At 40.7% G+C, this 27,686-nt stretch overlaps 1 protein-coding gene across 2 annotated transcripts; it reads right to left on the reverse strand.

The window, feature by feature from the left end:
* Window positions 1–4,311: 4,311 nt before the first annotated feature.
* On the reverse strand, window positions 4,312–20,437 carry LIPF (lipase F, gastric type). 2 transcript variants are annotated; one of them, XM_077751896.1, is made up of 9 exons: window positions 20,315–20,437; window positions 20,026–20,140; window positions 19,026–19,128; window positions 17,084–17,193; window positions 12,457–12,593; window positions 10,519–10,665; window positions 8,430–8,501; window positions 7,716–7,787; window positions 4,312–4,545 (listed from the first exon to the last, which is right to left on the reverse strand). In XM_077751896.1, the coding sequence occupies exons 1-9, from the start codon at window positions 20,417–20,419 to the stop codon at window positions 4,312–4,314; spliced, it is 1,095 nt and encodes a 364-aa protein (XP_077608022.1). In that variant the 5' UTR covers window positions 20,420–20,437. The 2 variants fall into 2 exon arrangements, with proteins under 2 accessions (XP_077608022.1, XP_077608021.1); XM_077751895.1 differs by having other exon boundaries at window positions 19,026–19,224; window positions 20,023–20,140.
* Between the last annotated feature and the right edge of the window lie 7,249 nt (window positions 20,438–27,686).

Genomic DNA, 27,686 nt, shown 5'->3' on the forward strand with positions numbered 1-27,686 from the left:
TTTCATTTTTTCCACTTAGTCTCAGGAAGGTAACTCCTTTTTTCATAAAATAAATTACCGATCTACACTTGAACCAGGGTCACCTTGGTGTCCTCGTTCTTGTTGACAACAGTTTTGTCCTGCTGTTTTCTTGGACACGCATATATTCCTCTCTACCTGCAAACGGACTAGGATACATTCAGTTTTAGGTTCCCATGTATCCTTACTCACTGGAGGCCTTATCATAACATCTCCTTCTTACGAGACCTTGAAATGTTTTACAGTTTATTTAGCTTTAATTGAATGTTCTCGATGACATTTTGGACTCACTGCTATTATCAGCAACCTATCTGAAAACCAACTTCTTAGGGTGGGTTATATAAGCAGATAGCTCATCCCATCTGCATTTCGATCTGTTTTTTGGAGTGCTGCTTTCAAAACAAAATTCTAGGGTGGCTTCTTACGTGTATGCCTTGAACGCTTTTCGCTGTTAACTTAGATTCTATATGGAGTGTATAATCTCCGGGTGGGGCTAGGACGAAGTGTCTAACTGAAACAAGAAAGGGTTTACATTTGGAGGTGCAAATCCCATCTCGTACCTTCAAGATCTTGCTCTCTTGACTTTTTTCTTGCTTCCACTTCTGTTTTCTCAGTTTATCGTCTAGCTAGCTACTTCAGCTTTCTTTGACGCTTTCAGAGAAATCTTGGATTCAACTGGCATTTATATCACCAGAAATGTGTCTGGAGCCTAGGAACTCAGACATCCAAGATGACCCTGAATAATACTTCACAGAATCCTCAGCATTTCTTCCTTCTGATAACTCTAGAGACATTTAATTTGGGCAACACAACAGAGCTATTCATGTCAGCCTTGTGCGGCAAACAGAGAAGAGTACTTGGACTAAGATATGTGAATTCCAGTCCTGGGACTCAACCTCTGTGAATTTTAAATATCCTCTATGGGAAAATCTTGGGACTAAAGCAGGTAGTTGCTTAAGATCTCTTTTCATTTCAAAGTCCCATGACGTTTAAACATTTGAGTCATATTATTTCTGGTAAGTTTTAGATTACAACATACTTCTCTCTTCATATGCATTGGTCTTCAATATGAGTTATGCACAGCATGTGGAAACCTACTCACAACCCCAAAATAAATTAGAAAGAATGTTGGAGGGGGCTGTGAACAACAGCGTGAAGGTGCAAGTGAAGAGGTGTATTTGAGACATAAGGAAAAGATGATTTGACTGGAAGGGCGGCTACTGGTTAAAGTAGTTGGGGAAGAGCTAGTATAGATAAGTAATTCTAGATTTAGGAAGACTTGGGGTGGTAGGTTGAGGAATTTGAATTGAAGAAGTTGAAGAATGGAGAGGATCTTAGGGAACAGTTTGGAAAATTAAGTGTGGAGACTAGAGAAAGGAAGGCCATTTAAGATACTACCACAACAGTTCAAGCTTTGTGTGTTTCACAGATATCATGGTGGAGAAGGAGATGAAGAGCTGGTGTTTTTAAAAAATTGACGGAAAAATGAATATGAACACCTGATGTATTTTATCTTAAAGGCCCAATGACAATGACCAACCCAATAATAATGATCACCCTCACTGATAGAATATGACTTTTTAGAGAGAGTAATAGAGAGAGACAGAGTGAGCGTGAGTGAGGGAGAGGGAGAGAGAGAAAATCTCATGCAGGCCCCACACCCAGTGTGGAGCCCAATGTGGGGCCCAATTCCAGAGCCTTTGGCTGGAATCAACGTTCCACCAATTGAGCCACTCAGGTGTCCCTGGAATAAATACGACGTCTTAAAAGGAACCAGGATTTCCTAGGGAAATAACTGATTCCAGGGCAGGGGAGGCAAATACACAAGATGATGGGTTAGGTCAAAAGAACGATGGAACCATTTGTAGAGGCTCTCACAAACGATAAAAGGGAATCATTTTCATATCACTAAGGATAAAAATTGCATTGAATTGAAACACATCAGACATGCAAAGAAGCATGAATTTATTATGATACTAAAAGAAGGAAAATTAATTTTGGAAATTGAAAAAGGGAAAGAGTCATAAATTTTTGGGTAGCCAAGTAATACATGAAGAAAATTCTCTCCTAGGGAAGTATCCAAGCTAATAAATGAAGAAAAATAATGATTCACTTAGAACATCATCACTCCCTAACCCCTAGTGAACAACTGAATCTGGGGACTGAAAAGAAACGGCTACTGACCTCCTAAAAGATGGACAGTTTTGCATTATGACCCTTGGTCTGTGAAGTAGTTTTTCTAAAACAGATCTTAATGTGATCAAGGTTATAATTTACAACAATGGTTCTTTTTAAAAATGTTTATTTATTTATTTTTGAGGGAGAGAGAGAGACAGAGAGCACTGGAATTGAACCCACTAGAATATACTCAGCAAAAATCTCAATGGAATGAAACTATAAGCAAAAGACACAGTTTCTTTAACAACAACCAAAAAATGCAAAGAAATAAAAAGAAATGGGACAAATGACCTATAGACCTAATGAGATAAGAGACAGATCAACCAATAAAAAGGGAAGAGCTTATTTTGGATCCTGATTCAAGCAAACTATAAAAAATTTAGACATTTTTGACACAATTGGAAATTTTAACAGTGGCTGGATGTTTAAGAATATTAAGAAAATTTTGGATGTGATCATGGTATTTTTATGTTTAAAAAGAGACTTTATCAGGGGCACCTGGGTGGCTCAGTGTCTTAAGCATCCGACTTCAGATCAGGTCATGATCTCACAGTTGGTGAGTTCGAACCCCGCATTGGGCTTTCTGCTATCGGCACAGAGACTGCTTCGAATTCTGTGTCCCTCCTTCTGCCTCTCCATCTTGCTCTCTCTTTCTCTCTCTCTCAAAAATAAATAAACATTAAAAAATTAAGAAATAAAAAGAGACCTTATCTTCCATAAATAACTTCCTGTAATACTCATGGGTGAAATATATGTCTCAAATTTCCCTCAAATTACTATGGAACAAGATAGAAACTAGAGAAATAAATCCTTGAAGATCAGCTGGGATGTTGACAGTTCTGATTTAGGAATGAGAGATATTAGTAGAAATATATTTATTTATATAAAAAATATATATTCTTGTGTTCAACAACAAAAACTAAAGTTGCTCATGTTTGCTAAGTACAGACTAAAGGTAGTTCACTTTAATGGTCGTTCTTTCCTTGAGAAGGCAGAGCTGATGAAGCATCTGACTCCTTAACCAGCTACACCACCATGAATATTAGTCAGTAGTCACTGACACTCTCATGTCAGTTTATTAAAGTCTTCCAACCAACAAAGTTCACTGAAATATTAAAATAAAGCCGTTTGCATGATCTTCTTTGAGCAATTTCTTACTTTCACTTTAAAAATAAAGGAGATAAAGTGAACAGGAAAGCTTCGGGCTTTCTAGCAAAGGTTGAGGGGCCTGACAGTGCAATGAAAACACTAACAGGGTTTTGTGAATACTCACTACGTTCTATATACGATGTAAGTACCAGATACTCTTGATCTCAGTTGTGGGGTAAAACAGCAGAAGAGACGGAGACACATTTTACACCCAACTTCCAGAACCAGGACTGCCCTCTAGGAAGTGAAAGTGAGCTGACTTTAATTCAGCTTGTAGGTTAATTTGCCTTTTCAGGGAGGTAGATATGCATAAAAGCAAGTGACGTCCAGGGTAGAGGGAGAGAATGAACTACAGTAGTAGTAGGCCATTGAAGGTGCTGGAAGCGGTACTCAGGGCCACTTGTGCACCAGAGGCTTCAGTGTTCAATCCCAGGACTGTCTTCTGGCAACATTCATGACTCATGTGTCACGCTTGGTGTTGGGTCTAGCAGATAAATGGGATGGGAAGACTGGAAAAGGCCTTTTACCTCCCCAGGAATGTGTTCTTTCAAGAGTTTCTACACCCATGTTAAACACACAAAAAAATTTTACTTATTTTGTTTATTTTTCTCTTTATTTATTTTGAGAGAGAGAGGAAGAGGTGGGCAGAGAGGGAAAGAGAGAGAGCATCCCAAGCAAACTCTGCACTGTCAGTATAGAGCCTGATGCAGGGCTTGAACTAATGAACTGTGAGATCATGACCTCAAGCTGAAATCAAGAGTCGGACGATTAACTGACCGAGCCACCCAGGCACCCCTAAAATTATTTTAAATTCAAAATGACAAGCAGAAAGATCGTTGATGCGAATATATTTCTAAAGTCAAAATCACAGAAGGAATCACTGTATTCCAAAACAGTACTGAGAGCCATGTGTGAGAGAAGAAATTAATTTTGGAAACATAAATGGACAATTCTTTAACTCCAGGGCTACTGATTATCTCCCATCATAGAAACAATTTCATTGTAAATTACTTGAGGGGCATCCATGGCCCAGATAAAGTCCAAGTGATTGTAAGGAGGGATCTTCTTATGGTAAATGAGGTTGGGGAGTTTGGAAAGCAGAAGGTCAACATCTTGAGGGTCAGCCAGCAAGTCATGGCCGCCGTTCCACACTGCGATCGGGACATGCATGTCCGTCAGGTTGTAGTAGGGGGGTGTGGGCTGAAACACAAGAGAGAAAGAATCCCAGTTTTATAGGTAGCTGCACTTCAAACACTTATTCCTTGGCTAGATTTATGTATACTTATATATTTAATTTATTTATATAAGTAAATATATATTTAAAGCTTCACTTTAAATACTNNNNAAATACATGTAAACACATAAATAAATATAAACATATAACACATATGTAAATATGTAAACATATGTGTTTATATAAGTAAATAAATATAAATATATATGTTAATTTATTTATATAAATATATGTAAATACATAAATAAATACAAACATATATAACTTATTCATTTAAATAAGTATATATTAAATAGAGATATATTTAATATATAATATATATATGTAATATTAGCCAACCTAGATGTTTTATTAATGTAGAATTGACTTAGAATATTATATTAATTTCAGGCATACAACATAGTGATTTAATATATGTACATATCATGAAATAATTGCCACAATAAGTGTAGTTATGTCCACTACCACACGTAGTCACAATTTTTGTGTGTGTGTGATGAGAACTTTTAAGATCTACTTTCTTGGCAACTTTCAAATGCACAATACAGTATTGTTAATTACAGTCACCATGCTGTACGTGACACCCTCAGGACTTATTCGTTTTATAAACTGGGAGTTTGTACCTTCTGACCACCTTCACCCATTTTACCAACCCTGTACCCCCCACCTCTGGCAACTACCAATTTTCTCTCTATCTATGAAGTCAGCTGTTGTTTATGTTTTTAGATCCCACAAAGAAGTGAGATTATACAGTATATATCCTTCTCTGTATGACTTACGTGACCTGATATCATGCCCTCAAGTTTCATCCATGTTGTGCAAATGGCATGGTCTGGTTTTCTAAGTAGATTCTTAATGGTCATTGCTGAGAGAAAGTCACCTTTATCCACAGCGCAAAGTGGAAGCAATATGTTTCAGGCCAGTGCTTCTCAAACTCTAACCAGGCCTGTGAATCACTTGTGGATCTTGTTAATACAAAGATTCTGATTCAGGACATCTGGGGAAAGGGCCGGATTCTGCATTCCCACATGATGCTGATGCTGTTGGTCCTGGACCATGCCTTGAATAGCAAGGCTTTAGATAACAATTCTTACAAATTAAAAACTTAGATTTCTACCCAAGTGAAAGGAAGTAGATTTGATTGGATTCTAACTGTAATTGACTATTTCGGTATACCCAGACACTCTAAAATATGATCTTGAAATGTCATTTATTTTGGCTTTGTACTGATTTACCAGGATGGTCAGTGAGTCTGTCAGTCTGTTCAGTTCAATTAAGAGGTTGTATTTGTTGAATACTTACCTATTTTACTAAATATTGGACCAAATTCTGATAAAAGCTATCATCAGCCCCATTTGCATTTCTAGAAAATCACCATTTACACATAGATTTTAAAGAGGTTAATAAAGCAGGACAAGGGAATAAGCAAACCATCACCAATTTCACCACTATCAACAGAGAATTTTGTTAGCTTTTTTTAGATCAAGTAATCAAGAATACTAATCCAATATACTAAATTTTTCTATGTTCTCACCTTATAGAATAGCCAACTTGTCATAACAAGATATAATCATATATAATTTTCCATAGTATTTTAACACTCTATTATAGCAAAGAAAAGATTAGTGTAGCGAATATCAATAATAATAAACCTACTTTCCTTTATTCATGTTCCATTGTTCAAAGAGTTTCCTAGATGCTAGCTTCTGGCTCTTAAATGAGTGTCACTGCCTCAGTTGAAGACCATCCTGTGGTGTTATTGGCTTGGCTGGAGGGAGGGTGGCCTTGGGGTTTGGTATTCCAGGACCTCCTGGATGGATGTCTGTGATTACCGGTAGTATAGCCCAGTAGAAAGGTAGATGCAAAGAAAGTCTGTGCTTTAGGGGCTTGTGGAGGTGGTGGTTGGGGAAAAGGGCATCTCAATGATGTCTGATCTGCTGGTGTTCTGAGAAAATCCTCTTTAAAGACATCAAAAATCTCACAAAAGTGGGGGGCATCTTCTCTCCATATATGATACTGTGGTGAAGAGACAGAAATCCCTTCTAAACATTGAGTCATGGGAGCAGATGAAAATCAGTAGGCTCCTCACCGATACTTGGGTGGAAAATCTGGGGTGGGGTCAGAAGGAAGGGGAGAGGATTACCAAAACTGCAGGGTGGCTCTCCTGTTCAAATTTAGCCAGTGATGGTCTGAGGGTGTACCCTGAGCCGGGGGCTGGAAGACATTGCCTCATTCCACATGTGAGAGGAGAGGTGAAGACATTCCTGTCTGAACGCCTACAGGCCCCAGACAGGATGGGCTCCAAAGCCTGGCTGCTCTGTGCTGCAGCAAGTCCAAGGAGTGGCCCGTGTGTCTGTCTCTGCACAAGGCCCCTGTCTGCTGACAAATGTCTCCAGCCTTGACCTGCCAACATGCCAGCGTAACATCTTCTATCTAGGAATGCGGTGGAATCACTTTTCTGGCTTTGGACAAAGGAAACACGGTTGTGTAAGAACACCAGAGATTTCGGCTTTAGCTCACAAGCAGTTTGAATTATTGGCTTATTGTATCAGGGCATTGCTTCTGAAAGGAGAGAACTGTATGCTAGGAGGCTGGGATACAGGGCAGGTCTATGCAAGAGAGTGAAGGGTGATGCGTTCTAGAACATTCCTCACATGTGGTGGTGCGGTACCTTGAGCGCAGCTGTTGAAGCAGGAGCTCACAGGGGTGATGTCAGGTCTGATAACAGAATTCCAAGGAAATTATCATCTACTTTCTAATTTCCTTAAGGATGAGTCTGGGCACTAACATTCCTTTGGAAAATATATGTACGAGTATCATAATATCATCTCTAAACTTTTATATATTTGTCTTTCAAAATGTGAATAATTTCAGCATGCCTGGTTGGCTCAGTCGGTTAAGCGTCTGACTTCAGCTCAGCTCATGATCTCACAGTTCGCGGGTTTGAGCCCCATGTTGGGCTCTGTGCTGACAGCTAGCTCAGAGCCTGGAGCCTGCCTCAGATTCTGTGTATATCCTCCCCTGCTCACGCTCTCTCTCTTTCTCTCTCTCTCTCTCAGAAATAAATAAAACATTAAAAAAAATTAAAACAACAACAACAACAAAATGTGAATAATTTCAAGTTCAAGAAGCTTACCTGATTAAAGTGAATCATGTTCTGAACGGGGCTTCCCCAGTCAAAAGCTTGGAATTTCCCAGACTTGACGGCCTAATGGAGAGAAATTAAGAATACAAAAAAATAAAAACTCTCCTCGCTATGTGAAAATCGAACCTGTCCAGAAAGTTTACGTTCACTTTAAACAGTTATTGAAAAACATTTTTCTTCTTCCCCAAACCAAAACTGTTCATCATCTAGGACAAGATATTTATGCGAGTTTAAATGTAGCTTTGCTTGAAATATTTTTCCTTGCATGCCACATCCTAAAAATCATTCATTTCTTTGCTACCCAAAATGATGGCTTTCAGAGGATTTCCGCTCCCATAGATTGATAGTTATTATCAGCGGGTAGCCACATGGCAGAAAAATTCCCTGCCAAGAGCATCAGACAGAGTATTTTGAGAATGTGCTTTAGGGGGGGACCCGGGTGGCTCAGTCAGTTAAGCGTCTGACCTTGGCTCAGGTCATGATCTTGCAGCTCGTGGGTTTGAGACCCCCATTGGGCTCTGTGCTGACAGCTCAGAGTCCATGTCTCCTTCTCTCTCTACTCCACCCCTGCTGGTCCACTGTCTCTCTCTCACTCTCTCTCAAAAATAAAAGTAAACATTAAAACAGAAAAAGAATGTACTTTAGGTAAAGTGCCAGGGGATCAGGTGCACAATGGGAGTTTGAATAGCATTTGAGAAATGATACCTGGGACCAGTGGAGAATGTTTTGAACCGACGTTCCTGCTGGATTATGTGATAGATACACATCCAAGCGACTCTAGAAAGCAAACACACACACAGATACAGATGTATATTTGGTTTCTTAGAAATAGCATAAGAGTGAAATTTTTCTTATCTGGGTCAAGTGTTTAAGGGTTTACCCAAAGGATAGTAGCAACACGGTTGTTATACCCATTTAGAGTTTGCAAAGGGTGATTGCAGGAGCCAGTCTGTTGATTGGTGGCTACCCAATGAGAAGAACTTATCTCTTCTATCAAAATGGGAATCGGGACTCAGAGAAGTTTAGAGAAATGTCCAATGTCACTTGTCCCATATCAGGGTGGAGCCACAGACTTTAAGCTAGATCTCTAACTTCTCAGCTCTTCATTCTTCTCTACCCAGGGCCAGAGTGCAGTGAATGTAGCATCCATATGCAGGCATCTTGGTCTACAGACCTATGTATGTGTATATATCTAGACGGATGTATATATACATCATACATGTGATAGTCGGTATACCTATATGGTACATTTACAATCGTTATGCCATCCTACTGTCTTATCAGTGCCTTGGTCAGACCCCACACAACACACCGAAATGCCCATCTCAACTTACATAGACTAGTTCATAGTGGGTCTTAATTCCACTGTGTATGAGACCACGGATAGAATCAAACAAGTTGACCATCTTCATAGGGTAATGAAGTATCTCTTCACGTAATTTTCATGCAGAGGATGAAATCTCTAATTGCCTCCTCAGGTCTCTATTTTACTATTATTTTTCTCATAAGGCTTTTGTGGATGGAACCCAGTCATTTGTTCTGCCTTTTCTTGGTGTGATAAGGGTAGACTATTCCATTGAGCTCCGCATACAAAATGGAAGGCATGCCCATCCAAAATAAAAACTAAGGAAAGTTCCCTTTGTTCATATACATTTTAAAATATCTACAGATTTGGACCAGCATTGAGAAAGAGAACTGAATGTCCTTGATACCCATGAGGGAGGGAACATATCTGTCTTTTCAGCATGGTGTTCCCAATAGCCACAACCCTTAGCAGTGCCTCTAATAAATGCTGTTTGCTGAGTAGGTATCTGGAAGTAGAATTATATCTTTTTATCAGTGTACTTGGTTTATTTAGGTGTTCAAGGGTGTATAACTAAACTGACAATTCTGAGTCAGGATAATTGTCAGTCTCTAAAAGTATCAGTAGCAAAACATACTATTACTATGAGCTATGTGCTTTGAACTATGTTCTGTATGTTTTAGGCATATTAGTTCATTTAATCTCCACAATAGTACGTTTTGTGGACAAGCAAACCAAGGCAGATGAGTGTAAGTAGCTCCAAAGATAGGATTTGAATTTAGCCTCTTAACTTGACTCCATGCTCTTAACTATTTTTGATACTGCATTTTGCAGTTTTAAAATCCGAATCCAGGGCACCTGGGTGGCTCAGTCAGTTAAGCATCTGACTCTTGATTTCGGCTCAGGTCATGATCTCATGGTTCATGAGTTCCAGCCCTGCACTGGATTCTCTCTTGGGATTCTCTCTCTCCCTCTCTCTTTTCCCTTTCTCTCTCTCTCACAAAATAAATGGATAAACTTTAAAACCCCAACCGAAAGCAAAACAAATGAAGTAGAAGATAAAGAGTGGCACTTGGGTGACAGCAGGGAGCTGGAGGGAACAAAACTGAGAGCAATGGTATGGCTTTCCTTGGGCTGAGCTACCTGACATGGACATAATTCTGAAGCTTTTTGTAGCTGTTTCAATGATCATTTCTTTAAAAACAATTTTTAATGTTTATTTTTGAGAGAGAGAGCGCAAGCAGGAGAGAGGCAGAGAGAGAGAAAAGGAGACACAGGACCCAAAGCAGGCTTCAGGCTCTGAGATGTCAGCACAGAGCCCTATGTGGGGCTTGAACTCGTGAACTGCGAGATGATGACCTGAGCCAAAGTCGGACCCTTAACCTACTGTGCCACCCACGTGCCCTGAATGATCCTTTCTAAGTGATGGTACAACAAGTCATCAAAGTGTTGCTCCAAATCTTCAGAACAGAAATGTCAATGCATACAAACCATATTGAAGTTACTAGTGTCAAATCCACAAATGATAAATAAGGCATTGCTGCAGAGGAGGTCCACCGTCTGGCGGGAGCACACTTCAGTAGCAAGAAATTGATCAAAAAAGTGGTGTGGGTAGAATATTTTGTTTCCAAATACAAGCTGAAAAACAAAAGCATGGTTAGAGGTTTGCAAAAATTAAGCTGCAGAAAAGACGCATTAATTTGCTGGTACAGGAGTGACGAGGCTGAAGAGATTTTCATCATTCTTTATGTTGTTTCAGGAATCTTGAATACTTTTTCTCACTTAATTCCCGCAGCTTACTTGTGGAGGGGGCAAGGCAGATATCTGTAGGAATATTTATGGCTCCATTGAGAAACATACTGGCTGGTGAGAAGAATATAAGGCACAAGGAATTATAGTCTAGTTGGGCTCCTAAGCGTTATGAAAGAAAATCATAAAACAATGTGGCAGAATGTCATAATTAAGCGCCAAGATAGCAATAAAACATGAAAAGATTAGGAGCGGAAATGGTGACTCTGGGCCATATTTTCAGCAAAGCCTTTGGTAAAACAAGGAAGCCAGGATTGAAAGGGTTGAAACACATTTGAAAAGATTTGCCTCAACTCTTCTTGAGAAAAATAAACATTTTGTCATCTCCATATTATACATGAGCAAACAGGAGGTGAATAAATAGGGTCTTGTGCTGACTAGAACTGGATTATAGCTAGAATCCTGACCCAAACCTCAAGCCTCTGCTTAAGCTGTAGTGCTTTTTATTATTTTTTTTTAAACCAACGTCTACATCGCCAATCAGAACATCTGAGCACAAGGAGGAAATAAATGTCTGCATCAGTGCAGCCAGTAATTATACTCAAGGTCATCATGATTTTTCACATTTAAAATAAATTTTTAAAAAATATTTTAGAGAGGAGGGAGATATAGAAGCCGATACAGGTCCAGGCTCTGAGCTGTCAGCACAAAGCCCGACAAGGGGCTTGAACCCACGAACCGTGAGATCATGACCTGAGCCGAAGTCGGACGCTTAACCGACTGAGCCACCCAGGTGCCCTTGATGTTTTCACATTTTGAATAGAAACTTTACAAATGTAGTTTGACTGTAGCTAGCGTCTCTTAGGCTTTCCACACACACGTTCATTCAGAGTTTAAAGAAAAGAAGGGTACAAAACCACAGGAGGAAATAGCATCATGACTTTTGACAACCTGAGCGAAAACTGTTCTCCTAAAGTATGTTGTGTCTGGGTATGTGTGCGTTGGCTTCTGTAGGTGGGAGAAGCAGGGGATTAAGTGTTGGAAGAACCAAGATTACAAATTCCCTTCGTGTACGCCGCCTACACAAGGCACTTCCGGTTTACTGCACTCCACGCCCCTGACCTCCCGAACCCTTTAGGAAAAGCCATCTTAGGAAAAGCGTTGGAAAGCCAAGGGCATTTGATGAAGGGTCTCATGGTTCCGACCTCACCAAGCATTGCCTTCCTCCCCTCTTTCTCCTTTTCCCTCTCCTTCCCTTTCTTTTCTATCCTTCCTCTTCCTGGTTTTTCCAGCGCAGGTAGTTTAGGCTTCTTTGACTGTTTGGTTTTATTCTTATTTCCTCATCCCTGCTCTGGTGTGGAATCACGGCTTTCACACAGGTTGAAGGAAACCGAACGTCAGTGAGGAACCCACACACCCGGTGATGCTAATCCCTATCAAGTAATGGAACTTGCAGAAAAAAATGGGGATCTCAGTGGCTTAATGCGGATTCAAGCACGGTCTATGCTAGCGGAGAAATAAAACACGATGCGCACAAGGAATGAAACACGGATGCGCGCATTCCCACTCCTGGCTGAAAACACGATTGGAAAGTACCCCCGGTGATTTTGTTCTGTTTGCCTCACTCTGAAACCCAGGGACGATTTGTTGTCTCAGATTCCGTTAAAGAGAATCACATACCTTGAAGACGAATGAAGGAAGAAGCATGAGCTTGTTTAATAGGGTCTTGGTGTACTTGACAGTGGCCACTGGAGCCAGTGCATAAAAGGTTTTTATTCTCTTAGCCAGTTTGGGATTGGTAGAGAAGGCGATAAAACCTGGAATAGAGCAACAAGGAACCGGTGAAGAAGGCGAGAGAGCATGCGTGTCTGTTACAGGTGTGACATTATATTGGATTTACTTAAAGTGCCATTTACTAACAGAGACTACCTGAGAAACTGACAATCTCTGCTTGTTCAGAGCGCTCAGATTTTTATATCTTTGTTTTATTCCCATAGACTCTGGGAACGTGAGGCTAGAACTTTTAAAAAGTTATAATGCATTCTTTTTTTATCTGACTATAGAAAAGAGGCCAACTTTAGGATAATCAAATGGTGACAAAAGTTATTTATACTACATGTAGATTTTGATGAGTTCAAATTCATGCCATCACAGTGAGATAATTAGCATTTAAGAAGAGTAGGGTAGGTAAGTGGGAAGATTAAAAGCATGGGTTTGAAGTCTGACCAAACAGGATTTGAATCCTAACTTTGTGGTTTACTAGCTTTGCGACCTTGGACGAGTCACCTAAAACTAAGAGCCTCAGTTTCCTCATCTGAAATATGGGGATAATAATGAGTGCTTCATTAGGTTTTTTAGGAACCAAGTGAGGTGGATTATAGAAGGTATTTACCAAGATATGAGGCATATCGGAAATGCTGGACAAGTGAGTGGCCAAGATCATTCAAACATCTATACACGGTAAATATACTCAGCTTCTGTCTGTAATTAACTGGTTTTATGAACAGTAACATATTAGTAGACTAGGATGTGGCCAAATAGTTATTAATCTAAATTCTATACAAACTACATGGGAGAGTCTCTCCCCACAGTTACTAATGGTATATTTTTGAGACACAAGAATAGCCTGAGAAAAAGAGAGTTTCAGGTGTGGACACTTACCTCACCTATGTAACGTACAGCCTAGTTTTACTTGAGGAAGGCTGTTCTTTCAAGAATACTACATTTATTGTGGGATCTTTACCCGATTGCCTAATTCTGCAGATTACAGCCAGCATATCCCCCAGAGAAAGCAAGAACCACACAGGAAGAGCTTGTGTGGGTGTCAGCAGGCCCCCACACTCTCAGGACAGGTGGCTTCTCAGAACACACTTCCTTGCTCAGAGTCAACAATCCTATATTACACGCAATTCTAACAAGGGTGCTTCTCTAACTTCCCAGGACACAGAAGATTAGAAACACCTTTCAGAAGTCTAGGAGTCGGGTGACAGCGGTGACGAGAGATCCATTAGTAAGAAAGAAGAATGATCCCATTCAATTCAGTTGACCCCAAAGAAGGTCGTTGGGAGTTATTTAGTGTCAGTTCTGTTTATCTCAATAAATCCTCAGGATGTTGTTGCAGTGTATCTCAAGGCAATAATTTTATGACCCGAGATCATCGAGAAAAGGTTAAACTCTGTTCAGTGTGCACTCTTTAAAAAAGCAGCAGTGTAGGAGTGCCTGGGTGGCTCAGCTGGTTGAGTGTGTGACTTCAGCTCAGGTCATGATCTTGTGGTTTGTGAGTTCAAGCCCCACGTTGGGCTTTTTGCTGTCAATGCAGAACCTGCTTTGGATCCTCTGTCCCCCTCTCTGCTGCCCCTCCCCCACTCACTCTCCCTCCTCTCAAAAAGAAATAAAACATTTTTAAAAAGCAGCAACAGTGTGCCGTGAGTTGAGGGCAGATTTTCCTCCAAAATGATGAGAGTTTTGTATGGTTTTGGAAACGAGAGCAGTGAATTTCAGTAATCTATAGCAACTGCCAATCTCTAGCAGAGGATTGTGAGTTAATTGTGGACCATGTGGGACTGGTACTGTGCTCCCCTGCCGGGATCCGTCTTCACGTCTGAGGCATTCATTCAACGCCAGCAGCTCCTCTCTGATTGTGCTTTTGCCCAAGACAATCCAGGCTTCTCAAAGAATTCAAGAGAATCTCTTCCCAGGGCAGCCTGCACACAATGGGCAGTCAACTGGTGGGTAAAAGGCCCAGCCACCTGTCTCGCTCAAAGACTCTGAAGAGCCATTCCATACAGAGTTGGGCTGTGGACTTTTGGGGGGGACTGTATCACGTCCCAGCTGCCCCATTCTGCCTTTCTGGCCTTTACTCAAGCAGTTTTATTTACAGAACACCCAGAATGCTAATCCTATCTCCTCAGAAACATGACATATGCCACAATGATAAAGGACACTGGAAAACTCTTCTTCAGACCTCTCTCTGTCTAAAAGTCTCGGGGAGGGGGGCTTGCTTCAGGATAGCATGTGGTAGGAGGAGGATTTCCATGAGCGCCCCCACCTCCAACCTCATCGACTTCCCTGCATCCATGTTCTGATCGCTTAGAATCATGGCAGGGACTCAGGTCATCAGCTGAGAGTGGGGACTAGTGTAAAAACACATTGTTATTCCTTTCCTGTGACTCCTTCTTACCCCTTTTGCTTCCACCTTTTTCCTTCCCTGTAGCTTTCTCTCGTGTGCCCTTGAACTCACCTGATGAAGCTCACATCCCAGCCACTCCTCTGAGGTTGACCTTAGAAAGGTCCCCAACAGCTTTCCGGCTGCCAAGTGCAATGGTCCTGCCTCAGACTTCATTTCACCTGACTCATCAGAGTTGACCGTCTTCTCCTTCTTAAAACACATTCTCCTCCTGACCCCCAGAGCACCAGGCACTCCTGGCTTCCTCATGGTTCTGTCACCATCACAGTATCTTTGGCTGATTCCCCCTCATCTTCTGGATTAAGACTGACCCAGGGCTTTGCCCAGGGACACCTCCTCTTTCCTGTCTGAGCTCATTCCTTTGCATTCTGTCTCATGTACATTTTGTTTTTGGTCCAGTCCTCGCCCCTGAACCCCAGATTTGTATCATTACTCGACTGCTTGGCCCTCGACTGAAATCTCCAACAGGTGTGTGACACTGAGCAGCTAGAGGATGGCACCCTGTTCCCTTGTCACAGCCTTTCCCACCATGGTTTGTGTGTCTCTATTACTCCAGATGCCCAGGTCACAAATCCCGGGCTCATTCTTGACTCCTCTCTTTCTCTGACACCCCACATCCTGTGTAGGCAAGTCCTAGTCCTGTTCATGTCCCCTCCGGAAAATATCTGGAAACTGGCTGTGCACCACAGCTACCCACCCTCACCCGGGTCACTATCAAGCCTCAAGTGGGTTACTCTAAGAGTCCTCCAGCTGGGTTCCCTAACCAGGGTCTCAAGCAGCAGCTAGAGGGATCTTGTTCACAGGACCGTGTCCCTTCCCATCCTGTTGAGGATCCTGAGGTCAGATGCTGGAACTCCTCCCTTCAAAACTCATCTGCGGTTACCCTGTTCACTCAGAGTAAAAGCTGAAATCCCTACAGCAGTCAAAAAGCCCTGGGGCACCTGAGTGGCTCAGCCCGTTGAGCGTCCTACTTCCGCTCAGGTCATGATCTCACCGCTCATGACTTTGAGGCCCACATCCAGCTCTGTGCTGACAGCTTGGAGCCTGGAGCCTGCTTGGGAGTCTATGTCTTCCTCTCTCTCTGCCCCTCCTCCCCCCAAAATAAATAAACATTAAAAAACCCTGAACAATCTGCCCTCCTCAAACCGCATCTCACCCCCTCCATCTCATCCCTCACTCTGTCTTTCTGATTCAGCTACACAATGCATTGCCTCGTTGCCGTTCCTTGAACATGCTGCCGCCTCAGATCCTTTGCTTTTATCTTCCTCTCTTCCTGGAGATACACACAGTCTTTCGGGTATACAAACAGCTCAGACCCCTACCTCCTTCATACCTTAACTCGGAGAGTACTGGTGGTATTCTCTATCTAAACTCACTGAGTTCCCTCTAACACTCCCTAATAGGCTTTCCTGATTTATTTGCTTCCCATAATGTTACCATTACCTAGCCTACTCTATTAAAATTTTTTTTAAGTTTATTTATTATTTAGAGAAAGAGAGAGCATGAGCAAGGGAGGGGCAAAGAGAGAGGGAGAGAGAATCCCAAACGGGCTCCATGCTGTCATCACAGAGCCCATCGTGGGGCTCAAACTCACAAACCAGGAGATCACGACCTGAGCTGAAGTCACGAGTCTGATGCTTAACCGATTCAGCCACCCAGGCACTCCTGTTTTACTTTTTCATCCTTGTTACCTTCTCTGCCCCCCCACTGGGGTATGTGCGGTACAAAGTGGAAATTTTAATCTATTACATTTATTGCTGTTATTCTTAGGACCCCTGGCAGGTGCTCCATAAATGTGGTGGAACGGACGGAATACGTTCAGTCCAGAGACCACGCAGTGTCAGGTCTCAGGGCAAGGACTTGACAGCCAGTTGCCCGAGCTGGTATCCGAGTTACCCTCTGTGTCCTACCTGTGTTACGTGTGCACAAATGATTTACCCTCCTGTTCTGTTTCCCCATATATACAATAGGAATAATAATTGTCCCCATGTCACTGGGTTGTGTGGCCATTACGTTATATAATGAATGGAAAGCAATCAGCAAGATGACCAATAGGGCTACACTACCACTGGAAGGGGGTCTACACAAACAAAACTACCCACTTTAACAGCTTTTACCTACCAATCGTGGTGCCCTGGGAATGGCCAACGTAGCGGAGCTGATCCTGTCCAGTTTTCTTTAAAATAAAGTCAATTGTGGCCGGAAGGTCGTATTTAGCCATTTCATCAAAGCTGCAAGAAAAAAAAAAGGTAAAATAAAGTGGCATACATTTCCTTGCTGTAATTTCTAAGAGTCGAGCATATTTATAGCTAAGCCTCTCTTAGAGAAACAGAAAACTAAGTTCTCTAAGCATTGCTGCTCATAGACCATTAGTTAGTGTCAGGTGCTTTGGGGGGAGTGGGTTCTTATAAATGGCTGACATCATTTCTGAGGCACAGGCACAGCGTGACAGCTGCCAACAGGGTAGCATCTATAGGTGGGGATTATTTCTGTCCCTGAAAATGAATGTCAGATTTAATAATCATTTGCCAGAGCAGGTGAATTGTCTGTCTCTCCCTCAATTTTACTCTCCACACAGGAGCCAGAGCACTCTTTTGAAAATGCAAATGGAGAGGGGTGCCTGGGTGGCTCAGTCAGTTAAGTGTCCGACCTCAGCTCAAGTCATGATCTTGTGGTTCCTGAGTTCAAGCCCCACGTCGGGCTCTGTGCTGACAGCTCAGAGCCTGGAGCCTGCTTTGGATTCTGTGTCTCCCTCTCTCTCTGCCCCTACTCTGCTCTCTCTTTGTCTCTCTCAAAAATAAGCAAAGAAAGAAAGAAAGAAAGGAAAGAAAGAAAGAAAGAAAAGAAAAGGCAAATGGAGATTCCGTCACTTTTTTTTTAATTTTTTTTAATGTTTTATTTATTTTTAGGAGAGAGAGAGAGAGACAGCGTGAGCAGGGGAGGGTCAGAGAGAGAGGGAGTCACAGACTGAAGCAGGCTCCAGGCTCTGAACTGGCAGTCAGCACAGAGCCCGACGCGGGGCTCGAACCCATGAACCGCGAGATCATGACCCAAGCGAAAGTCGGACGCTTAACCGACTAAGCCACCCAGGCGCCCCGTAGATTCCGTCACTCTTGTTGGGGACTTCTCAGCGGCTTCTCGCTGCACTGAGAGGAGCTCCCAGCCCTGAGCGTGGCCAGAGTAGCCAGCCTCGCCGGGCGGCCTCAGCATCTGCAATTTCCTGTCCTGTAGCTCTTCCTCGTCACTCAGGAGTCATGGGCTTCCTTTCAGGCCCTGAACACCAGAGCCCCTCTGTGCCCCAGCACCAGCACCGAAGCCTCTGCCGTTTCCCCTTCCAACAGCAGTTTTCAGGGATGAGGCCCGAGAGGGCCGGAGATTGGAAACCGTTGCAAATCTTTCCACGGTGTCCCTGATCTTCACTCCCTCCCTCCGCCTCCCATTCTTGATGACCGCTCAGGTTCTTGAACCCCCAACTGAGTTTTCCCAGCCTCCTGAGTCTCTGAGATGCTTCTTTGGGAATCTGATGAGGGCAGTGAGTTTTCTCGCTTCAGGTTGCTTTGTTCTCATTCCATTTGGGTAAGCATATTCAGGGAATCCACTAATAACAGGTGTTGAGATCTATAGGAAGTGTAGGGGGGAAGCTACCCTGGCAGGGAGGTGTATGGAAACACCATACATGTGTATAGAATATGCATAACTTGCTTTTATCCCATTTGGAGGATAATATGTTAAAACAGGACTGAGTTGGGGGCCCTGGGGTGGCTCAGTCAGTTAAGGGTCCAACTTTGGCCCAGGTCATGATCTTGAGGTTTATGAGTTCAAGACCCAGATTGGGCTCTGTGCCGACAGTGCAGAGCCTGGAGCCTGCTTCCAATCTGTGTCTCCCTCTCTCTCTGCCCCTCCCCCACTCATGCTTGGCCTCTGTTTTTCTCCCTTTCTGTCTCAAGAAATAAATAAACATTTAAAAAATTTTAAAAATGATACGACTGGGTTGGAATACATACACGCAACCACCCATGCTTTTTAAACTCAACATTTGTTTTTAATTGTCCCTTTTCCTTACCTGAACTCCCAGAATTCAATCGTGTCTGGCGAATAGTATATGTTTTTCCTGGCCCAGGTGTTCCCCCTGCTGTTCCCCAGCCACACGTCATAACCAGCGTCGGCCAGGATGAAGCCCAGGCTGTTGTTGGGAAGATTGGAAATCCAGTTGGTGGCTGAGGTGAGCAAACCGTGCTGCAAAAACACAATGGGTCTCCGGCCTAAGGGAGAAATGTGTACCCAAGCTTTACAAGCTCATCCCTTCTTCTCAGATAAGCACAAAGACAGAACTAGGCTTTCAAAGGACTAAATGAAATATGTTTGCTTGATTGACTATATTAATTATGGTGACAGTTTCTCAAGTGACAAACCATTTCAAATTGTGCATTCTAAATATGTACAGTTTATTGTATGCCAATTGTATCTCCAAAAGCTACGAAAAAACTTATATTCTAGGAAATTCAGCAGGATGATAAATTAAGCAGATTATGAGTGGTAAAGTGATAGGGGATCTTGCTGAATTTTATTCTTTTTTGTGCTTCACAATTTTCTTGCAGTGAGAAAAAAGCTAGATATTTGACAGTAATGGCAAAAAAAAAAAAAAAAAAACCCAAAAAACAAAAAACATGACCTTTGTCTGTTTAGGAAATGAGCCTCAAATCATCTGGCACATTCTGGCTAACTCTTCTTAATCCCCCAGGACTCAGCTTAGTTATTATTTCTAGAGCAAGTTTTCCTTGACTTCCACTAGCTGAGTTAGGCACCTTTGCCAGACTGTCTAGTTTAGCATTCTTTGTACACTTCTAGCACTTATCACGTATTATTTTAACTCTCTGTTCGTGTATCTATCTTGTTGACTGGATGGTGATCTCTTTGAAGACCAGAGATAAGGTTGCATCGTTACAAGACTCACTAAGTCCTTAGGAAGAAATGAAAGGAGGAAGGAAGGGAGGAAAGAATGAAAGGAAGAGTGAGGAAAAGAGGAAGAGAGAGAAAAAGGAAAGGAGGGAGGGTTATACCTTTATTCTCTGAATTTTTCTTTCCGTAAGGAATTCTGTTGATACCAAGGACATAACCGTCTTCAGTTACAACCTCATACTCTTCACTCGGGTATCCCCAGAAGGAGATCATCTGACTCTGATGAGGAAAAACAAAGTTTTAAGCTTTAGTTGACTTTTTAAACACATCTAGTAATAGATACGGTTAGTTATTCTTTATCTGTCTTGTAAAGGATTCAACTCGCAGTGATTCTAAGTCACGGTGGTAGCTCTTGGTTCTGTAGGTTCCCTACCGCCAACCCCAGTGACTTACAATATTCATAGTCACTTCAGGGCTTGTAGGATGTAATTTTCCAAAGAAACCATGTGTGGCTCCAAGCGCAGATATCAGACTTGCCACTGTTAATAGCAACTGCATTTTGGCCTTGTCTGAAACAGAAGAATGACCCGTAATAGTTAAACTATTACATTTTCATAATGCTCATATTTTGTGCTAATTTTACTTTCATGCAAAATAGAGAAAGACTTGGGTTTGATTATATTCTGTTGGGCAATAAACTGGGACACATGGACATTGGCGTAGGCATTGTAGTGCTTGATTCCTTTTAAGAACATTTCCCACTTGGTTTTCAAGTCACGTTGAGTAAATCTGAATTGATAAAAATGTCTTCTAATTGTCTGACATAATACATTCTTATTACGCTTTAGGCTTAAGGCTTTTGTCAACTTATTTTGAGAGCCCAAAATTGTGTGTGTGTTGGGGGTGTTGTGTAGACATACAAGTCTTCTAGATTCATCCACAATATAACATGCATTCTAACTCATCTTGACATTTTCGATATCGTTTATAATAGCCACTCAATAAATATTTATTGATTTGAGGTAATTATGTAGATTTAAAAGCTGCCACCACCTACTCAGAATGTTGTCCTAACTAGAAAAATATATGTATATAATTTCAGGAAAGTGTTTGCTCTTTTGATATTTTGGCTGAGATATTACCTTATTGAAATTACTTAGGTAGGTCTTATAAATTAACAATGTGTTGGATGGTACGATATCTTTGTTTGCAAGTATTTGACGACAAAAAGGAAAATCAGTATCATGATTTCAGAAGAATTCTATGGATTTTCTAATTCTAATTATATATAATATATATAATTCATATATAACACATAAGCTCTTTTAAAAGTCATAAAACATATGTTAACCTCTATAACATAGCTGTAACTTTTATGACAAAGGGTTAACTTCTTTAATATCTAGCTAGCTTTTATAAATCAGCAAGAAAAAAACCCAACAAACCAATAAATATTGGTTTAGCACATGAAAAGAGTTTCTTAGAGAGAAAAGTGTCCTAAAACTCTACAACTTGAAAACATTTGCGGGGCAGTTGGTTAAGTGTCCGACTTTAGCTCAGGTCATGATCTCATGGATCGTGGGTTTGAGCCCTGTGTCGGGCTCTGTGCTGACAGCTAGCTCAGAGCCTGGAGCCTGTTTCTGATTCTGTGTCTCCCTCTCTCTCTGATCCTCCCCTGCTCACGTTGTCTCTCTCTCTCAGAAAAAATTTAAAAACATTTGCAAATATTTTCAATTACAATTATAATTAATGAAATAGAAATTAAAACTATAATGTTTTAACACCTATCAAACAAATTTGATAATTCATAATGATGGCAAAGTTGGGTACAATAGAGAGTTAGCTATTGTTTGTGGGAGTATAAGTTTTTGCTAAGTCTTTCAAGAGGAAGCTGGCAATATTTCTGAAAATCTAACCCTTCTACATTTAGATTTTAACCTCAGTTATAATCACAAGTGTGTCTAAAACCATATGTACAAGCATGTTCACTACAGCATTGTTTATAATGGGAAAGATTGAGAATGACCTAAGTGTCTATTGGTAGAGAACATAATAATCTTATAAATTATTGTGCAAACAGATGTCATGTGCATTGCTCAAAAAAAGGTGAGATGCAAATCAAAACCACAATGAAATATTATCTCATACTTGTTAGCATGTCTATTACCAAAAAGACAAGTAATAACAAGTGTTGGTGAGGCACTGTGGGTGGGAATGTAATTTGGTGCAATGACATGGAAAACAATATAGAGTTTCCTCCAAAAATTACAAATAGAACTACCATATGATCCAGCAATTCCATTTCTGAGTATTTATCCAAAGAAAACAAAAACTCTTACTCAAAAAGATATTCCCCCCGCCATGTTATTGCAGCATTATTTACAATAGCCAAGTCATGGAAACAACCTAAATGTCCACCGATGGATGAACGGATAAAGAAAATGTGGGACTCAGACACACACATTGGAATATTATGCAGCCTTAAAAAAAAGGAAATCGTGCCATTTAGGGCAACATGGGTGGACCTTAAGGCCATTATGCTAAGTGAAGTAAGTCTGACAGAGAAAGACAAATACTGTACGATCTCATTTATATGTGAAATCTAAACAAACAAACTAACAACAAATAAAACCCCCCAAACAAAAGCAGAACAACTGACCTCACGGATGCAGAGAACAGATTGGTGGTTACCAGAGGTGGGGGTGGGGGTGGAGGGGGAGTGAAATAGGTAAAGAGGATTAATAAGTATACAAACTGGCAGCTATAAAAGCAATAAGTGCTGGGAATATAATGTACAGCATGGAGATTATAGTTAATAGTGATATTGTATTGTAATTTTTAAAGTTGCTAAGAGAGTAGACCTTAAAAGCTTTCATCACACAAAAAATCTAATCCTCTAACTAGGTATGGTGATGGATGTTAATGGGACTTATTGTTGTGATCACTTTGCAGTACACACAAATATTGAATCACTAATGTACACTTGAAACTGATATAATGTTATATGTCAATTATATTTAAATTAAAAAATAAAAAGAAGAAATAGTATAAAATTCTCTCCTCCAGAAGACAAAAGTGAGACAGATGTATACATATTTATCTGAAGTTATCTCAGATGGATTGTAAAAACAAGGCACAGAATACAGTTCATTTAGTACCTATCATATGGTCTATGTAGTGCCATTTATAAAATTTTAAATGTGTCATTTGAAAAGTAAAACTAGAGCAGCAATGTTGTTAGGCTTCTTGCAGTTATTAAGCAATAGAGCCCCATGACAAGATGGGCTTGCTATAAAATGAATCAATGTTCTTATTCTGAGTTTTCTCAAAAAACTGCGTTGCCCAACTTGAACTGTATCAGCCTTGCTTGTTAATATGTGGTCCTTGGGGCTGCTGGTCAGCATTTTCTCTTGGACAATATATCCCCACAGACTCAAACTTACTAAAATTGAACTAGTGCTCTTTATGATTTTTACATTTTGATTGAAATTACCATTTATAAACTTTTCCCAAAGGGCCGCTTTGACAGCCCTCTACTTTTCTGACCTTGTGATGGTGATTATTACTTGTTTCTCAGCATAGAGAAAATATTTGACATTAGACCTAGTCCATCTAAACTCTCTTCTGTATTGTAATCACCAATTGCAAGTTAGAATCTTCAGATCTAATCTATTAAGCTGGTGTGAAAACCCCAAGGGAGAAGTGATATTTGTCCTCAAATATTTGAAGAGATGCCATGTGGAGGACAGTTTTAAGACAATTCATTTTTATTGTGCCAGATATAAATCATGCAATAAATATTTATTAAGAAACCACTGCATGAGGAGTGCCTGGGTGGCTCAGTCTGTTGGGTGTCTGACTCTTGATTTTGTCTCAAGTCATAATCCCACAGTTGTGGGATTGAGTCCTGCCTTGGGCTCTGCACTGAGTGTGGAGCCTGCTTAGGATTCTCTCTCTCTCTCTCTCTCTCTCCCTCTCTCTCTTTCTCCTTCTGTCCCTCTCCTCTGCTCTCATGCTTTCTCTCTCTCTCTCTCAAATGAAAGAAAGAAAGAAAGAAAGAAAGAAAGAAAGAAAGAGAGAGAGGGAGGGAGGGAGGGAGGAAGGAAGGAAGAAGGAAAGAAAGAAGGTAAGAAAGAAAGAACGAACTATGTGCTAGGAGCAATATTTGGAGGTCAGACTTAGAAGGTTTTAACTCCGTATAGTGAAGAGCTGTATATGATTTGAACCACTGGATTCAACTGGGATTCTTTGGAATCCCACTTGTTTTATCAGTTGCTGATATTTCCACGCAGGCAGTATAACCACTTGTGGTAATTCATGTAGAACACTTAGCATAGTTTCTGACTTACAGTAAAGCCAGGCAGGAACTCTCCAGACCTAAATCTGACCCTCTGGTCTAAGAGTTTGACCGCTTATTTAGGATAAGATTAGATATAATAGTGCCTCTTAAAAATGGATTTTTAACTGTGCCTTTACAATGATATTTTAGAAAGGGACAAACTCGTGCATAAAGAACAACCAGCAAGGTTTTAACATTCAAACCAGAACGGTTTGACCAAATATTTCAGGAACCTATATTTTTATACCATGTGTTGCCTCAGTAAGTAATTTGCCATTGTGCAGTGAGGATACCTAACCTACAGTTTACTTTATAGGCTATCCCAACCACCCAGTCATACACATGGGCTCAAACATGTTCAGGAAGACTAAGTGTGCTCATTGACAAGCTCTAGAATAATGACAGTAACTAACATTTGCAGAGGGCTCACTAGGTGCTGGGCAGTGTGTCCGACATCATGCAGATGCAAGTCAGTTACCTTCTCTGAGATGGTTTCCTCTTCTAGAAACTAGAACTGGCAATAGTGCACGTCCCAAAGTTATTACCAAAATTCATTAAAAGAATGAAAGTAAAGTTCTTCATAACATGTTAGGCATGTAGTTAACACCGAATAAGTAGAGTTATTACTCTCATCCCATTTGATTCTCATAATAACCCTATGGAGTAGATAGCATTTTAGTCCCCTATTTGTGGATGAGCAAATCAAGGCTAAACAAGGGCTTTCCCAACAGGTATGTTGAAAGCAACTGACCCCAATGTTGAGACTGGGTAGTCATCTCCAAAGATTATGTTCTCCACTCTAATGCTTCTTTGGGATGGCCTCAGGCCCATGTCTATAAGGAGCCGCCTGGGACATTCACAGAAGGATTTATGTAATTTGGTCCAAACTTGTTTGGAGGGGTGTATCATTTAAAGAAATGCATTAGTAGCCTCTAAAGTTTAGCAACGGTATTTATAAAGGTTGATTCAACAGAACCTGGATGAAGTTAAATTATTTAATATAGTGTATTAATACCACTAGTTCATGTGATACTAGAGGACTGATTTTTGCTTCTCAAAAGGAAGAATAAGAGAGACTACACATTAGGCACTTGCTATAAAAGTCCTGAATTAATAAACAAATATGTCATCTAGTAATTAATATTTTCACATATAAATAAAAAATCAAAGAAAAAAGAAATAAGATCTTAGAAGAATAAGCCCTATCTTAAATAGACACACTAATACAGATGAATATGCACTAAATGTCAAAGCTTTTAACAAATGCAAGAGTTGTGTTATAGGAAAGATGAGTTCAATAATTCAAATATGAATTTTGCCCAGTAGAAGTTATACTCACTGTCTCCTCAGAAACAAGATTGTACTTCTCTTGATGTTTAGTAAGTTGGTTAACGTTGCATTTACTTCTTATATACAAAACTTTCAATAATGGCCAGAATTACTCAGTCACTGATTACATTTCCATAATCCTTACTATTTGGACATCATCTGATTATCAAAGGACAAACCTAAAAATCAAATACTGTATTCATTTTCACATAATATTTTGAGTTCCCACCTTTAACTTCCAACAGCCACAAATATTGGTCAAAGGAGTTATGTCTAGAAGTGATTTAGGAAACATTAAAAATGATTCTTGATAGCTTAAACATATAGAAAGTGCTGGTCCCAAGCTATAAGCAAATGATCATGTAGTGTGGCTCCGATAATGGGGTCTGAGATGATAAAAGACCTCCTCTTGTTCTTTAAAAATGCAGCGCATAAACTATTCTGACTGGATATTTACAAAACCTCTTGCATCTGAATGTAATCAGCAGGAATTAGTGTTTTATTATGGTCTTTGACTAGGGTCTCTAACTCTGCAGATAATGATGTAGCTCATATAAAAAACCCAGCCACTGCCCTTTAAAAACATATGGGTGGTGTCATTTTCTTTATAGAAAATCATTAGTTGGAGTTTGAACAGTGTAATTGTGTTAATAAATGACTTGTGGAATGAAAAAATTCATATTTAAAAATACAGTTGATCCTTTGCAAACACCGTGAGCACCTGTAGCTCATAGGGTGTGAAAAAGAGAATCCTATTTTGACATCTTAAAGTAGTTACATTTTAGGAGTCACTCCCTTTTTCTTTTTTTTTAGTAATACTTAAGTTGCTAGTAGAAATAGTGAAGAAATAATTATTGCTGACAAGAATGCAATGGCAAGCTATCAAATGGCAATTTTTCGCCACACACTGTAACACAACTAACTGGATTTACTTGGTTTGAATAAACCAGGAAAAAGTTAGGGTAGATCAAATACCATGCACATTTGCGTATTTTTATGTTTCTAATAGCTCAGCTTCGCTCAACTCTGGTTGATTGTCATTAACAATAGGAGATTTTTAGAAAATTTATGCTTATTTTTTTTTTTNCTGTCAGCACAGAGCCTCACACGAGGCTCGAACCCACGAATCGTGAGATCATGATCTGAGCTGAAGTCGGATGCTTAACCGACTGAGCCACCCAGGCCCTCATAGGAGATTTTCGAAAGGAGAAAGTAGTGGCACATTCTCATAAGGATCAACATGGAAGGGGAAGGGGTTGGTAGCTATACTAATGTGAGCTGAATTTACTTCACCAGCAGGTGGGAAGCAGATTGACCATGCCTTTCATGCCATTGTTTGTATAGATTTAAACAAGAGAATGCAGGATGTGTTCTTGATCTTTTACTGTAATTGAAAAGGATTTGGGGCCAGAGTCTGGGCATATATAAATACTCGTAGTCTTTTAGAGAGATCTGTGATCCCTTTAATGCAGCCCAATGGCCAAGCACACTCTTGCTTCTTCTTTTTTTCTTTTCTTAATGTTTATTTATTTTTGAGAGAGGCAGAGTATGAGTGGGAGAGTAGGAGAGGGACAGAGAGAGAGAGAGAGATACACAGAATCGGAAGCAGGCTCCAGGCTCTGAGCCATCAGCACAGAGGCTGATGCAGGCTCTAATCCACTCAGACCCACGAACCGTGAGATCATGACCTGAGCCGAAGTCAGACGCTTAACCCTCTGAGCCACCCAGTCACCCCACACTCTTGCTTCTTTATCAGTACCTTAAATTCTGATTAGTTAGGGGTAATTGCGGAAGTCATATAAACTAGTAAAGGGAAGTTAGTTTTCAGTGCTCGGCAGGCCTTAAGGTCCATGAGGAAACATGATGCTTTTTGTAGTGTTAATAGTCCCCCTAACCTCCCTCACTCCCCTCGCTCTTTTCTCTCTTGTAACTGTCCAAGTAACATAGGTCTTAGTTCAGCTTTTATTTCCCTGAGGAACAACAGCCTGACACTGTTTATCATCTCTTCATATTGGGTTTGGTACTTTTGTATGCATTACAACAGACCCTATAGCTAGCCTTATTATAGTTCTTTCTGATTGATAGGCTCTTTATTAGATCTCTTCCCCTGGACACAACACATGCCCCCCCGCCCCCACTCATAAATTCCTTAACTGT

The sequence above is a fragment of the Crocuta crocuta genome, unplaced genomic scaffold, assembly GCF_008692635.1.
Source record: "Crocuta crocuta isolate KB4526 unplaced genomic scaffold, BGI_CrCroc_1.0 scaffold694, whole genome shotgun sequence".
NCBI lineage: Eukaryota > Metazoa > Chordata > Mammalia > Carnivora > Hyaenidae > Crocuta > Crocuta crocuta.

Coding starts and splice junctions, on each gene's coding strand:
- LIPF (XM_077751895.1), bottom strand. CDS start 20,419: ATGCAGTTGCTATTAACAGTGGCAAGTCTGATATCTGCGCTTGGAGCC. Junction 8,502..10,518: donor ACACTAGTAACTTCAATATG/GTTTGTATGCAT, acceptor TTTGCTTTCTAG/AGTCGCTTGGATGTGTATCT. Junction 7,788..8,429: donor ACATTCTCCACTGGTCCCAG/GTATCATTTCTC, acceptor TCTCTCCATTAG/GCCGTCAAGTCTGGGAAATT.